Source organism: Lactuca virosa, chromosome 8 (genome assembly GCF_052849685.1).
Source record: "Lactuca virosa cultivar CGN04683 chromosome 8, Lactuca_virosa_CGN04683_v6, whole genome shotgun sequence".
NCBI classification, from domain to species: domain Eukaryota; kingdom Viridiplantae; phylum Streptophyta; class Magnoliopsida; order Asterales; family Asteraceae; genus Lactuca; species Lactuca virosa.
Genome location: NC_136433.1, coordinates 17,167,202 through 17,179,603, shown reverse-complemented (window position 1 = coordinate 17,179,603; position 12,402 = coordinate 17,167,202). Strand labels below are relative to the sequence as shown.

The following is a 12,402-nucleotide window of genomic DNA, read 5'->3' as shown; positions in this document are numbered from 1 at the left end:
TTGGTCTACCTCCTTGACACACGTCTTTGGTCTATTGCAATAATGTAAGCACAATTTACTTATGTCAAAACTCGATCCAACATCAATGTACAAAACACATTGAAATCAATATTCATTTCGTTCGGGAGAAAGTTCAAAGAGGGCAAATTCGAGTGTTACATGTACCCTCAAGATATCAGTTCGTTGACATTTTTACAAAAGGCCTATCATGCGTCATATTCGATGATATTTGTTTCAGTCTAAGCATCCGTCAACCTCCTCCTTAGACTGAGGGCGTATATTAGACTAGTCGATTATATTGTGATATTTTATAGTATCTGTAAATTAGAGGTAGTCAAATGTTAATATTGTAAACTATTAGGGAAATCATATTTGGCCTTATTTTATTATTTACGAAAAAAAACACATGTTTACACACGTGGCCAACATAATAGACTTTTTACCGACTGACTCACAAAATGGCTTTAGTGATATAAAATTTCAATGTTTGTGGGGTGTAGAATGCAAACTTAAAAAAAATGACCAAACGAAAATAAACCTATAATTTATTGGACAAGATCTTGGGCAAAAAGTAACATTATCCAAGATAATTTAAGAGGCACGTAGACCCATTTTTTGCGTTTATACAAATCACAAGGCAAGAGCCACACCAAAAAGTACAAATCACAAGGTAAGAGCCACACCAAAAAGTCAAAAACATCCTCCACTCCTTCTCATCACGCTCTCTGAGAGAGGACATGGCCAGTTTTTTTCGCGCTCGGCGCGTAGGGGTCACGGCTGCCTCGCTCGCCGTCGCTGTAGGCGGCTCCTATGTAGCACTACGTGATCCTTACGTATCCTCTAATGATCGGAATGGCAGTGGTACAGCGCTAGAGGCAGTTCGGAGGAAGATCACAGACCCTGTTGCGGTTATACCTTCTCGTACCTTACAGGAGTCATCTCTGATCGCTGCTAATTCTTCTAATCCGCTCGACATTCTTGTTGTCGGCGGAGGCGCTACAGGATGCGGCGTCGCTCTTGATGCGGTCACCAGAGGACTACGCGTTGGCCTTGTGGAACGAGATGACTTCTCTTCTGGAACGTCGTCCCGCTCCACCAAGTTAATTCACGGAGGTACGTATTGTGGTTTTTGAACTTTGATAGTTATGATCATCTATGCTTGCTTTGGTATCCGGTGGGTTGTGACTTGTGAGTATGAATCGATTATGTGATCATGAATTGCCAATAAGTTCCCAAAATTATTGTAGTTGAATTAAAAGCTATCAAGGCAGTCCCCTGTTTAGGGTTAGGATGATATTAATGGTATCCACAAGTTGTAATGCGTTAATGCATACATCTGTTGGGCAATAATGACCTTGATGAAGATGGTTAAGTCTGGGGGTTGTGACATTACTTGGTCTGGAATATGATGAATCATATTTCTGATTTTCTGTTTACCTACAGACATATATGGGAACTGGATAGTCATTTAATGGCTGCATAATTGGGGATTTGGGGTTATACTTTTTTCCAACTGAGAAATAATTTAAATTGGATAATTAATTGAAAACTGCAAGATCAGGGTTGTACTTTTCCCACTCTAAAGACAAATTAAATTGGTTTGTAGGTTTTAAGAAGAATTTCAGTTAACATGTGGCTTTAGGTTTTCTTCATATTGCTGTTATAACTACTTTTCATTTGGGGATTCCTTTCTAACTCATGAGCAATATGTATATAAGTTATTCCACCTTGCCACAGGACTGTCTTTGAAGTTAAAATTTTTGTGAACTTGGAGTTTGAGGATGTAAATGATCATCATATTGAACTTCATAACAAGTATTTCAAATTGAAAGCCTTTTGTTGTAAGTTACTACAAATGTATGCATTTTTGTTTAGGAATGATATCTATTGTATGAAGGTTTTCAATTGTCATAGTACCACTCTTGTTTTCTTATAGTTCATTTCTGATTTTCTTAGAAGAGGGAGTTAATTAAATGTACAACAAAAATTCATACTATTTGTAGATAGTGGACATGAAAAACATAAATAGAGATCTCATGAAATTTAGTAAAATTTCATTAATTTGATGCTTTAAAGATGTGCCCATAATCAAATTCCATCTTTCCCATCTGGGCCTAGAAAAAACCTCAAATGTATCTCCCCTTTAAAAGGCAGATAAAGCTTTGAAATCATCTGATAAAAGACACATAAACCACAACAAGACTAAATGGCTATGTAAATTTCCCGAATGATCTTTAGTGTCTACACCACACACAACCATTACAGACCACGAAAAATAAGCAAATGAGTGGAACATTAAAATTATTATTAATGGCTATTAATGGTACATCTTCTTAATATAACACATTAAAAGAAGTGTAAGACATACTTTAGAATTTCCATAATAACATCAAGTGTATCACCCATGTCACATTTCAACTTTTGAAATAAAGAAAGAATTCAACATATCCAAATTGCGTCCTTAGATACTTTAATTTGGAGCTACCTTCTTTTTAATGAAGCCATGACTATACACTACACATCCAAATATCCAATAATGAGAAATAGTACATGGAACATCTTTTAAATTATTTTTTGTATACCAATTAAAACATTTGTGGTGTACTGATTTATTGTATATTTTTCTTTTATAGGTGTTAGGTACTTGGAAAAAGCAGTATTCAATTTAGATTATGGGCAACTAAAGCTGGTATTTCATGCATTAGAGGAACGAAAACAGGTTATAGATAACGCCCCACACCTATGCCATGCATTACCCTGCATGACACCATGTTTCAGCTGGTTTGAGGCGCTATACTACTGGGTGGGGTTGAAAATGTATGATCTGGTAGCAGGAAGACGCCTCCTTCATCTTTCTAGATATTACTCTGCACAAGAGTCTGCTGAACTTTTCCCTACACTTGCAAGAAAGGGTAAAGACAGAAGCTTGAAGGGCACAGTTGTCTATTATGATGGACAAATGAATGATTCACGTGTTAATGTTGGATTAGCATGCACTGCTGCTTTAGCTGGTGCTTCTGTTCTTAATCATGCTGAAGTTGTAAATTTGATTAAAGAAGATGGTGGGGACCGGATTATAGGAGCAAGGATCCGCGACAACTTATCTGGTGAAACATATATATATATATATATATATATATATATTTTTTTTTTTTCTTATTTTAATTAAAAAAAAAAAATAGTAAATTCTTACTAAACACTTACAGGCACGGAGTTTGAGACATATGCGAAAGTGATAGTGAATGCGGGTGGACCATTTTGTGACTCTGTTCGCAAGCTGGCTGATAAAGATGCGAAACCGATGATCTGTCCTAGCAGTGGGGTCCACATAGTCCTCCCCGATTACTATTCTCCGGAAGGTATGGGTTTGATTGTCCCCAAAACAAAAGACGGCCGTGTTGTGTTCATGCTTCCATGGCTTGGAAGAACAGTCGCCGGGACCACCGATTCCAACACCTCCATCACCATGCTTCCGGAACCTCATGAAGACGAAATTGAATTCATACTCGATGCCATTTGTGATTATCTCAACGTTAAGGTTCGTGTTTTTTTTTTCTTCTTCTCATATTGGTTGTATTTATTTATTGCTTTATATAGGTAAGGCGCACGGATGTTTTGTCTGCTTGGAGTGGCATCCGGCCTTTGGCAACCGATCCAAATGCAAAGAACACAGAGAGCATCTCAAGGGATCATGTTGTGTGTGAAGATTTTCCAGGTTTGGTCACCATTACTGGTGGAAAGTGGACTACATATAGAAGGTAAGTACACACACGCGATTACTCTTTCATAAGTTTGTGTTGTGTGAAAATTCAAAATGGTGCTAATTTAACATAAATTCAGCATGGCTGAAGATGCAGTTGATGCAGCTATCAAGTCGGGGAATTTAAACCCGAAAAACACGAGTTTGACATCAAACATACGACTTGTGGGTGGAGAGGGATGGGATCCTGCGTTTTTCACAGTTCTTGCTCAAGAATACGTACGAATGAAAGTTGCACATAATGGAAAAATTGTTCCTGGAGTTATGGACACTGCAGCTGCTAAACATTTGTCCCATTCCTATGGCACCATGGCTGAGAAAGTAGCTTCCATAGCTCAGGTTTTGAAAACTTTCATACTTATCATCTATAACTACATTATTGCTAATTCGTTACTCAAAATTTATTTGGAAATATTGGTTTTTTTAATAGAAAGAGAATTTGGGGAAACGGTTGGCCCACGGGTACCCGTATCTTGAAGCTGAGGTGGCGTATTGTGCACGAAATGAATACTGTGAATCTGCGGTTGATTTTATCGCGAGGAGATCACGCCTTGCTTTTTTGGATACTGATGCAGCAGGCAGAGCACTGCCACGTGTCATTCAGATATTGGCGGATGAACACCGTTGGGATAAAAAGAGGCAGAAGGAAGAGTTTCAGACTGCAACGCGTTTTCTTCAATCTTTTAAGTCGTCAAAGAATGCTCAGTTTTATGATGGGAAACATATATAATCATGTCTTTTGTCACTCGTTCCATTTCAAACCTTTAAAAGTTTATACAGTGATTTTATCTGATTGATTGTAGTATTATACATTAATCATTCAGATGAAGATTAAGAAGATAGGTCAGGTCTATTATATACATGTATTCACATTAATTTAGAAATATACATGTATTCACCTATCAAAATGTTTAAATGCCAGAATAAATCAAAGTTCTAACCTTCTTCCGTATATTATTTATTGAACAATATCAAACACAAAAAAATGAATCTTGTAATATGTATTATGTTAAACTGTTCCCAATAATTTAAGAATGTTTTAAACTATATATTATTCAATGTTCTATGAAACATGAGTTGTAGAGTTTGTTCACCGAATAACGTGTAGATTTTAAGGTTACTGTCATCTATTATTAAATCAAACAAAGTTTCAACATAATCAAAAGGACAATAATTCCAAAAAAATAGAACTTAAAACTTTTTGTTTAATAATAAAAATATCTAAAATACTTGGTCTCAATAGTCAATAGTCATCTTGTTTACCTGTAAAAAGGTAATGAAAGCCAAGGTGGCAACACAGTCTAAGCATATGGGTGGGGAGGTTGACACTCACCATCACATGCCCTCCATTATTGTCATGAATAATTCTACATACATACATGTCATCTATTACTGCATTAACGTTTGTATTATTATATCTCATTTTTTTTTTTTAATTTTTAAATATCATAGTCATAGAATCATTGGATAAGTTATTCTATTTGAGAAACTTAAATATTTTGATTTGGTTTTTGTAAATTGAATTTATTATGAGCTTTTAAAGATCAAAAGCAAGGACAACGGTTTAGTTTTTCAAATATAATGTTGTAATAAAAGTTTTTTTAACATCCATAATATATTTTCTTAACAAAAATAATATATAATAATTATGAGCATCGATTAACATTTGCAATAAATCATCAAAAATATTATTAGTAATCTACAGTTTAAGAACTACTCATCTTTATTAATATAATACAAGTGATCACTTTACCTTCAACTAAATACATTCCAACAATTGGTTTTGATGATATGAGAAACTTTTTCTTATCAAAATTTATATGATAAATAACTTTTTATACATTCGATGTAATAAATACTCCATAAATAATGACAATTTATATTTGTTGCAAATTATTAAAATGTTTTGAATGCGGATACTTTTGACAACTAGTTTTATTAGAGTTTTTTGAAACTTTTAACTTTTGAAGAAAAAAATACTCAAATTAAAGACAAAATTTCATTGGTAAGTACGAGTTTAAGCTTTTATTTTAAATAAAAATCTTATAATTATATAAAAGCTTTTGAACTTTACACCTTTAAAAACTTACATTTATTTTTGTTTGTATGTTATATGCATATAAAAGTTACAATTACAAATACGTGATACAAGTATCCATACAAGTTATAAGTACTAGTTACCAATTACCAAATTCTTAGTTACCATTTACCCGGTTATCTGATTATGGATAAACATAGCTTTTAATGTGAATATGTGATGCTAAATTGGTAAAGGGGAAAGGAGGGAAAGCGACACAACAATAATACAAACGACAAAGGGGCCCCCATCCCCATAGAATGGAAGGCGGGAACGTACACACCACACACGCACGACCGCCGTCCAGCCGGCTGGCCGGAGTTTCAACGGGCAAATACTCTCTCTCTCCCTGTCACAATCACGAGTAATTGTTTATGCTTGGCACACTGTTACAATCGTGCCGGCCTCACTCCCTCTGCCAGGTATGCATGTATATATATGATTTCTCTCTCTAAAATTCAGAATCGAGGACTGAAGAATTAATGGCTTCCGGTGTCAGAATGCTGAACAATGGTAGCAGTAAGCATGAGAAACAGCATGTTACGCCACCGCCTTCTGCTAGAACTGTTGGCAGCGGAGGTGCTCCCTCCGTTCGCTCTAAAACACCGTCTTCTTCGGCTTCCAGACGTTCTGTTACCCCCAATTCTCGTTCTCACACTCGGCAGAGCGACGATGATGCAGGTACTTCCTATCTATCTATCTGAATGCTCATTCGTACGTAGTTATACCTCCATTCGTGTACTTTTGGGGATGATAATGGAAATGGAAAATGCGTGATGATTCGTGTTTAGAAATGTATCAGTTGCTGCTGCGTTTTGCTTAGAAGGGTTTGTTTTGCATATAAGGGTTTCTATTTCGTCTGACATGTACTCCATTTGTTTCAATGAACGAATTATGAGTGTTGCTTGTATATGATACGCAGAACCTGGAAGAGTGAGAGTTGCCATTAGACTACGGCCAAAAAACACAGAGGATCTTTCAGATGCTGATTTTTTCGACTGTGTAGAACTTCAACCTGAGGTGACCAGAATATCATTTTCCCCAATTTTCATTATAAACAACAGTTTCCTCTGAATTTCTTGAACCATGAATGAATAATGACTGCTTTCCTTCAAGCAGCTTATGAAACTGAAGTTGAAGAAAAACAATTGGAGTTCCGACTCTTACAGATTTGATGAAGTATTTACAGAATCTGCTTCTCAAAAGCGTGTCTATGAGGCAGTAGCAAAACCTGTAGTTGAGGTAAGTGAACATTGCTTGATTTTTGAAAACTTAATCATGTTTATTTGACAGATGCCAATAATTTGAATACTGTATTCTCATATTTATATGTCATCATCAAAGCTCTTGTCTTTACTTGTGCAGGGTGTGTTGAATGGGTATAATGGAACAATTATGGCTTATGGTCAAACAGGAACTGGCAAAACTTATACACTTGGCAAATTGGGAAAGGATGATGCATCTGAGAGAGGAATTATGGTTAGGGCTTTGGAGGACATCATTGCTAGTGCATCTCCAGCATCTGATAGTGTGGAAATGTCCTATCTACAGGTATTACTAAGATCTAGTTATTGCTTTAACTTTTATTATGAACATACATACCATAAGTAGTAACTTCATAGAAAGATATTCTATCAAATAGATTTATACTTCTTCTGTTACCTGTTACTTATCTACACAGTGTTTATCTGTTATATCAGCTTCAAAGAATTGACACATCACACATGACTTGGTTATTGTAACAGATCTATATGGAAAGTGTTCAAGATTTACTTGCTCCAGAAAAAGTCAACATTCCAATTGTTGATGATCCAAAAAATGGGGAAGTCTCAGTGCCTGGTGCAGCAGTTGTCAAGATTCAAAATCTTGACCATTTTTTGCATTTACTACAAATTGGAGAAGCAAATCGCCATGCAGCAAACACAAGAATGAACACTGAATCTTCTCGTAGCCATGCAATTCTTATGGTATCTGTTAGAAGATCTGTTATTGATAAAGAAGAAAACAACACATCTTTTCAAGGGAAAGATGATACAAGTGTGTTAGTTGGTGGCCATGTGATACCAACTGTTCGAAAAAGCAAGCTGCTTTTAGTTGATCTTGCAGGTTCTGAACGCCTGGACAAATCTGGTGTGTTGCATATGAGCTTAAACACTTGACTTTTATTAAATCTGGTATATAAATATTAACCACTTTTATTAAATCAGGGAGTGAAGGTCACTTGGTTGAAGAGACAAAATTTATCAATCTATCTCTTAGTTCCCTTGGAAAATGTATAAATGCATTGGCTGAAAATAGCCCTCATATACCAACAAGAGATTCTAAGCTAACAAGATTGCTTCGTGACTCTTTTGGAGGTAATTCTGCTTTTCTTTATTTTTCTTATTAAGTCCCGTATGTATAAAGTGGACCGAATGAACTGTATGTAAATGACCATTTTACCCTTCCCTGGGGGGGTAGGTAAAGGGTTATTAACTCATTAAGCTGTTTATCCAGATTAAGTAAAAAAGAAACAACCATATATAGCTTTTCAGATTAAGTGGTTAACCCATTAAGCTCATTAAGTAAAAAAACAAACCCTTATATCAAATTGTGAGTGCTTTTCTGTTCTTTTGTATCTACCTACTTCTTGCTAATGAAATTATGAAACGAAACAGGCTCTGCAAGAACATCTCTAATAGTAACAATTGGGCCATCTTCTAGATACCATACAGAAACTGCAAGCACCATAATGTTTGGACAACGGGTAAGTTGGAGTTCCAAATGCTATTATTACTATTTCATTTTTCTGTTTATACAATTGCATTGGGATGATTGTTAATTTGTGAGACTTATAATTATATGATTTATCAGGCCATGAAAGTAGTAAACTATGTAAAGTTAAAAGAAGAGTTTGATTATGAGAGTTTGTGTCACAAACTTGAGAATCAAATTGATATACTCACAAAGGAGGTAGACAGACAACAAAAATCCAAAGCAGACAACACATTAAGATTGGAGAGTAATCTCAAAGAGTGTCAAAATAGCTTTGAGGAAGCTGAAAAGTCATTAATTGCAAGGTGTGAGGTACATTTCTCTCTTTCTGGCATATTTCCGGAAGTTGACTCATTATTTCTAAAACCTTTGACCTTTCTGAATTTTTTCACATTTGGATTCAGTTGTTAGAGAAGGATAAATCTCAACTGGAATCAGAAATGAAAGATGTTTTAAAGGAGTTGAATTATCAGAAAGATCAGAATGAGATAATTTACAAAGAAGTTGAGCGTCTAGAAAGAAGTTTGAAGCATTGTGAGGTAATCAAATCAAAATAGCTATAATTTTATTTGATTTTGACTTTTTGACCACAAATATTTAAATTATTTCTTCAATGGTAGTAGAAATTCGAGGTTGAAACATCAACATACCAGAAGGTACTTGCAGACACAACACAAATGTTTGAGGAGAAAATATCTGAATTAATGTCACATTTAGATGATGAACGAGAAAGGTCAAACAACATTGACCAACAGTTAAGTTCTATGAAAAATCTACTAAGCAGTCATGAAAAGTCAATGGAGGTTTGTGTTACATTTTTAAAAGTGTAAATAATGTTGGTATTATTACCTATATTTTTAAAGATACAAAGTTTATTATAACTATTTGCTTTCATTTTTCGAATAGCAATATGAGATTGAACGTACTACATACCAAAAGGCACTTGCAGAAACCACTCAGATGTATGAGAAAAGAATTATGGAGCTGGTTATACAAGTGGAGGATGAACATGCAAGATATGTTGGTTTGGAAGATGACATGATTTCATTAAAGAAAGCTTCAAGTGATCATCATAGTTCACTACAAGTAAGTTTTCAGATTAAATCACCATTTCTAATTTTAATTAGGGTTCTAAGTTGTATTTATTTATTTATCCTTTGGTTGCAGATCCAAGGGCAAGAGGAGATTGACACTCTCAGAAAGGAAGTACAAGAAATGTCTCAGCTTCATGAAGCAGCTCTTGATGAACTTGAGTTAGTGAAAACAGAATATAAGAGTTTATCATCAGAGAAGGTAACAAAAATGTGAAGAAAAGAAAAATGATAAATTACTCATGAGTCATGAGTGATGACACCTTTTTATTTTTATTGTAGGATAAATTAAGCAATGAACTTTACACTGTAAGAGAAGCCCTTTCACTTGAGGAGAAACGAAGGAAGGCAGTTGAAAAAGAGCTAAGTAGTATAAAAAATGCAGTACCCGAAAGCGAGGATGACTTTGAGGTATTTTAGATTTTTTTTTTCTAAATATTTTCCATGTTGGATATATTGAGGATTATATTTAAAATTTTAATAGGACAAGAGACCATCCATGAAAGAGAATATTGCACGAGGATCAACAAATGGGGCCCCCTTGGGTCTACACAATTCAAACAAATCAAGAGAATCAAATTCTTTTCAGCGTACCACTATAGCTAAGATATGTGAAGAAGGCAAGTTTTTGCATATACTTTTATAGATTAAATCTTGAAAACCCATATTTTTTTTTATTACGGAAAATTAACTACTTTTTTCTTTGTATATTATAGTTGGGCTTCAAAAGATATTGGCACTATTGCAATCTGCTGATTTAGATGTCCAAACACATGCAGTGAAAGTGGTGGCAAACCTTGCTGCTGAAGGTAGGTTCTGTTTTATAATCTTTATCTATGTATTATGTAATCCTCTTCAAAATATTATTTTTACAGATATAAATCAGGAAAAAATTGTACAAGAAGGTGGTCTAGATGCATTGCTGATTCTATTAAGAACCTCCCAGAATACAACGCTACTTAGGGTTGCTTCTGGAGCCATTGCGAATCTTGCAATGAATGGTATTCCCTTATATCTTTTATTATATATTTTTGACCATTTTCTGAATGAAGAGATCATCTTTTTTTTTTTTTTTTGGTAGAATTGAATCAAGGATTGATTATGGGTAAAGGAGGTGCTGCTTTACTAGCACATACAGCATCAAAAACAGATGATCCTCAAACTCTCAGAATGGTAGCTGGAGCAATTGCAAATTTATGCGGAAATGGTAATTAAGTAATCTCCAAATTTCAGAGAATAGCAACCTTACTTACTTTTTGTTGCTATTTCCTTACTATTTGCCCTTAAGTAATTAACTTCTTTTATGTCTTCTCATAAATTATTGCCTCATTTTATTCAAATAAGTGACATGTTTTTTTTTTTTTTTTTTTTTTTTTGTTATTATTTACCATAACAGAAAAGTTACATTTACTGCTGATTGAACAAGGAGGTGTTAGAGCACTTTTGGGGATGGTTAGATCTGGAAATAATGATGTCATCGCTCAGGTGGCTCGGGGATTAGCAAATTTTGCTAAATGTGAAACTCGAGCAATAACTCAAGGTCGACAATATTACATAATTTTCGTTTTAAATTTCTTACATTTTTGGTCCCTGAGTATACCTGATTTTTTCAATTTTGGTCCTTATGTGGGGTTTTTGCACCGTTTTGGTCCCTATTCCAAGTAAAATGACTATATTTTGCGACCAAGTTTGCAAAAACGTTACAAGAAACTCAAATAAGGGCCAAAATTGGAAGATAAAACATTTCGGGACCAAAATTGAAAAAAAATCACCTATACTCGAGGACCAGAAATGTAATTTATTTTACTCTTTCTTTTTATATTCAGAAATCAGTTTAAACTTAACCTTGGTTACTTTTTAACTCAAAAGGACACAAGGAAGGTCGTTCTCTTTTAATGGATGATGGTGTCCTTTCATGGTTGCTTGCAAACTCAAATACTTCCTCAATATCAACCCGCCGTCACATTGAGCTTGCTCTTTGTCATTTAGCACAAAATGGTAACACACTTTTTTTTTTCTTATTATTTTTTTATGAATGGACACACAAAAAATAAAAACATTTTTTAATTTGGTATTTATTTTCAGAGGATAATACTAGGGATTTTGTGACAAGTGGAGGAGTTAAACAACTTGCAAGAATTTCGGTGGAATCGAGTAGAGATGATATTCGTAACTTGGCAAAGAAGATATTGAGATTGAATCGTGCATTTCAAGCAGAGGTGCAACATGGATAATGCAAGGTTAATTTAGTCATTTTGAAGAAATAATGTACATTAACAATGAGGTGTATTGATGTTGTAACTTGATTGTGTAAAATACTATACTTGTTGTCTATTGTATAGAACAAAAAACCATTGCAAAATTATGTTAATCTAATGATGTAGGTCGTATGTAACATAATAGCAGCCAACTTAGATAGTAAAATCACACCATATAGCAATGTAAAATCATAGTATCATACCATATAGCAATGAACTTTACCAAAATAGACAAGGTTTTTTTATTTCTATCCACAATAGCAACCTAACTATATTAATCTAATGATTTAGGTCATATGTAACATAATAGCAACCAACTTACATAGTTGAGTAATAAAAGAGATCTTTGGTTCCTACCTGTGGTCGTATGTCACATAGACCGAACCATGTTAATTCTCTATGACGTTTTTCTTTGTTTTTTCTGATTGTTTGCTCAACACAATATTTAAAATGTTGGACCGC

At 34.5% G+C, this 12,402-nt stretch overlaps 2 protein-coding genes across 2 annotated transcripts; both read left to right on the top strand.

Moving 5' to 3' along the window:
• The first annotated feature begins 640 nt into the window (after positions 1-640).
• Positions 641-4,712, top strand: SDP6 (FAD-dependent oxidoreductase family protein). Its single transcript, XM_079067336.1, has 6 exons — positions 641-1,113; positions 2,634-3,107; positions 3,207-3,538; positions 3,598-3,758; positions 3,841-4,099; positions 4,191-4,712. The coding sequence occupies exons 1-6, from the start codon at positions 738-740 to the stop codon at positions 4,488-4,490; spliced, it is 1,902 nt and encodes a 633-aa protein (XP_078923462.1). The 5' UTR covers positions 641-737; the 3' UTR covers positions 4,491-4,712.
• A 1,575-nt stretch (positions 4,713-6,287) lies between these two features.
• On the top strand, positions 6,288-12,044 carry MRH2 (Armadillo/beta-catenin repeat family protein / kinesin motor family protein). The gene is made up of 20 exons (XM_079067337.1): positions 6,288-6,518; positions 6,760-6,857; positions 6,957-7,079; positions 7,203-7,388; positions 7,583-7,967; positions 8,045-8,194; positions 8,495-8,583; positions 8,691-8,903; positions 8,996-9,130; positions 9,215-9,394; positions 9,498-9,677; positions 9,759-9,884; positions 9,965-10,093; positions 10,167-10,302; positions 10,399-10,491; positions 10,558-10,683; positions 10,764-10,889; positions 11,079-11,222; positions 11,552-11,680; positions 11,768-12,044. Exons 1-20 carry the CDS (start codon positions 6,320-6,322, stop codon positions 11,914-11,916), a joined length of 3,096 nt encoding a protein of 1,031 aa, XP_078923463.1. The 5' UTR covers positions 6,288-6,319; the 3' UTR covers positions 11,917-12,044.
• Positions 12,045-12,402: the final 358 nt, after the last annotated feature.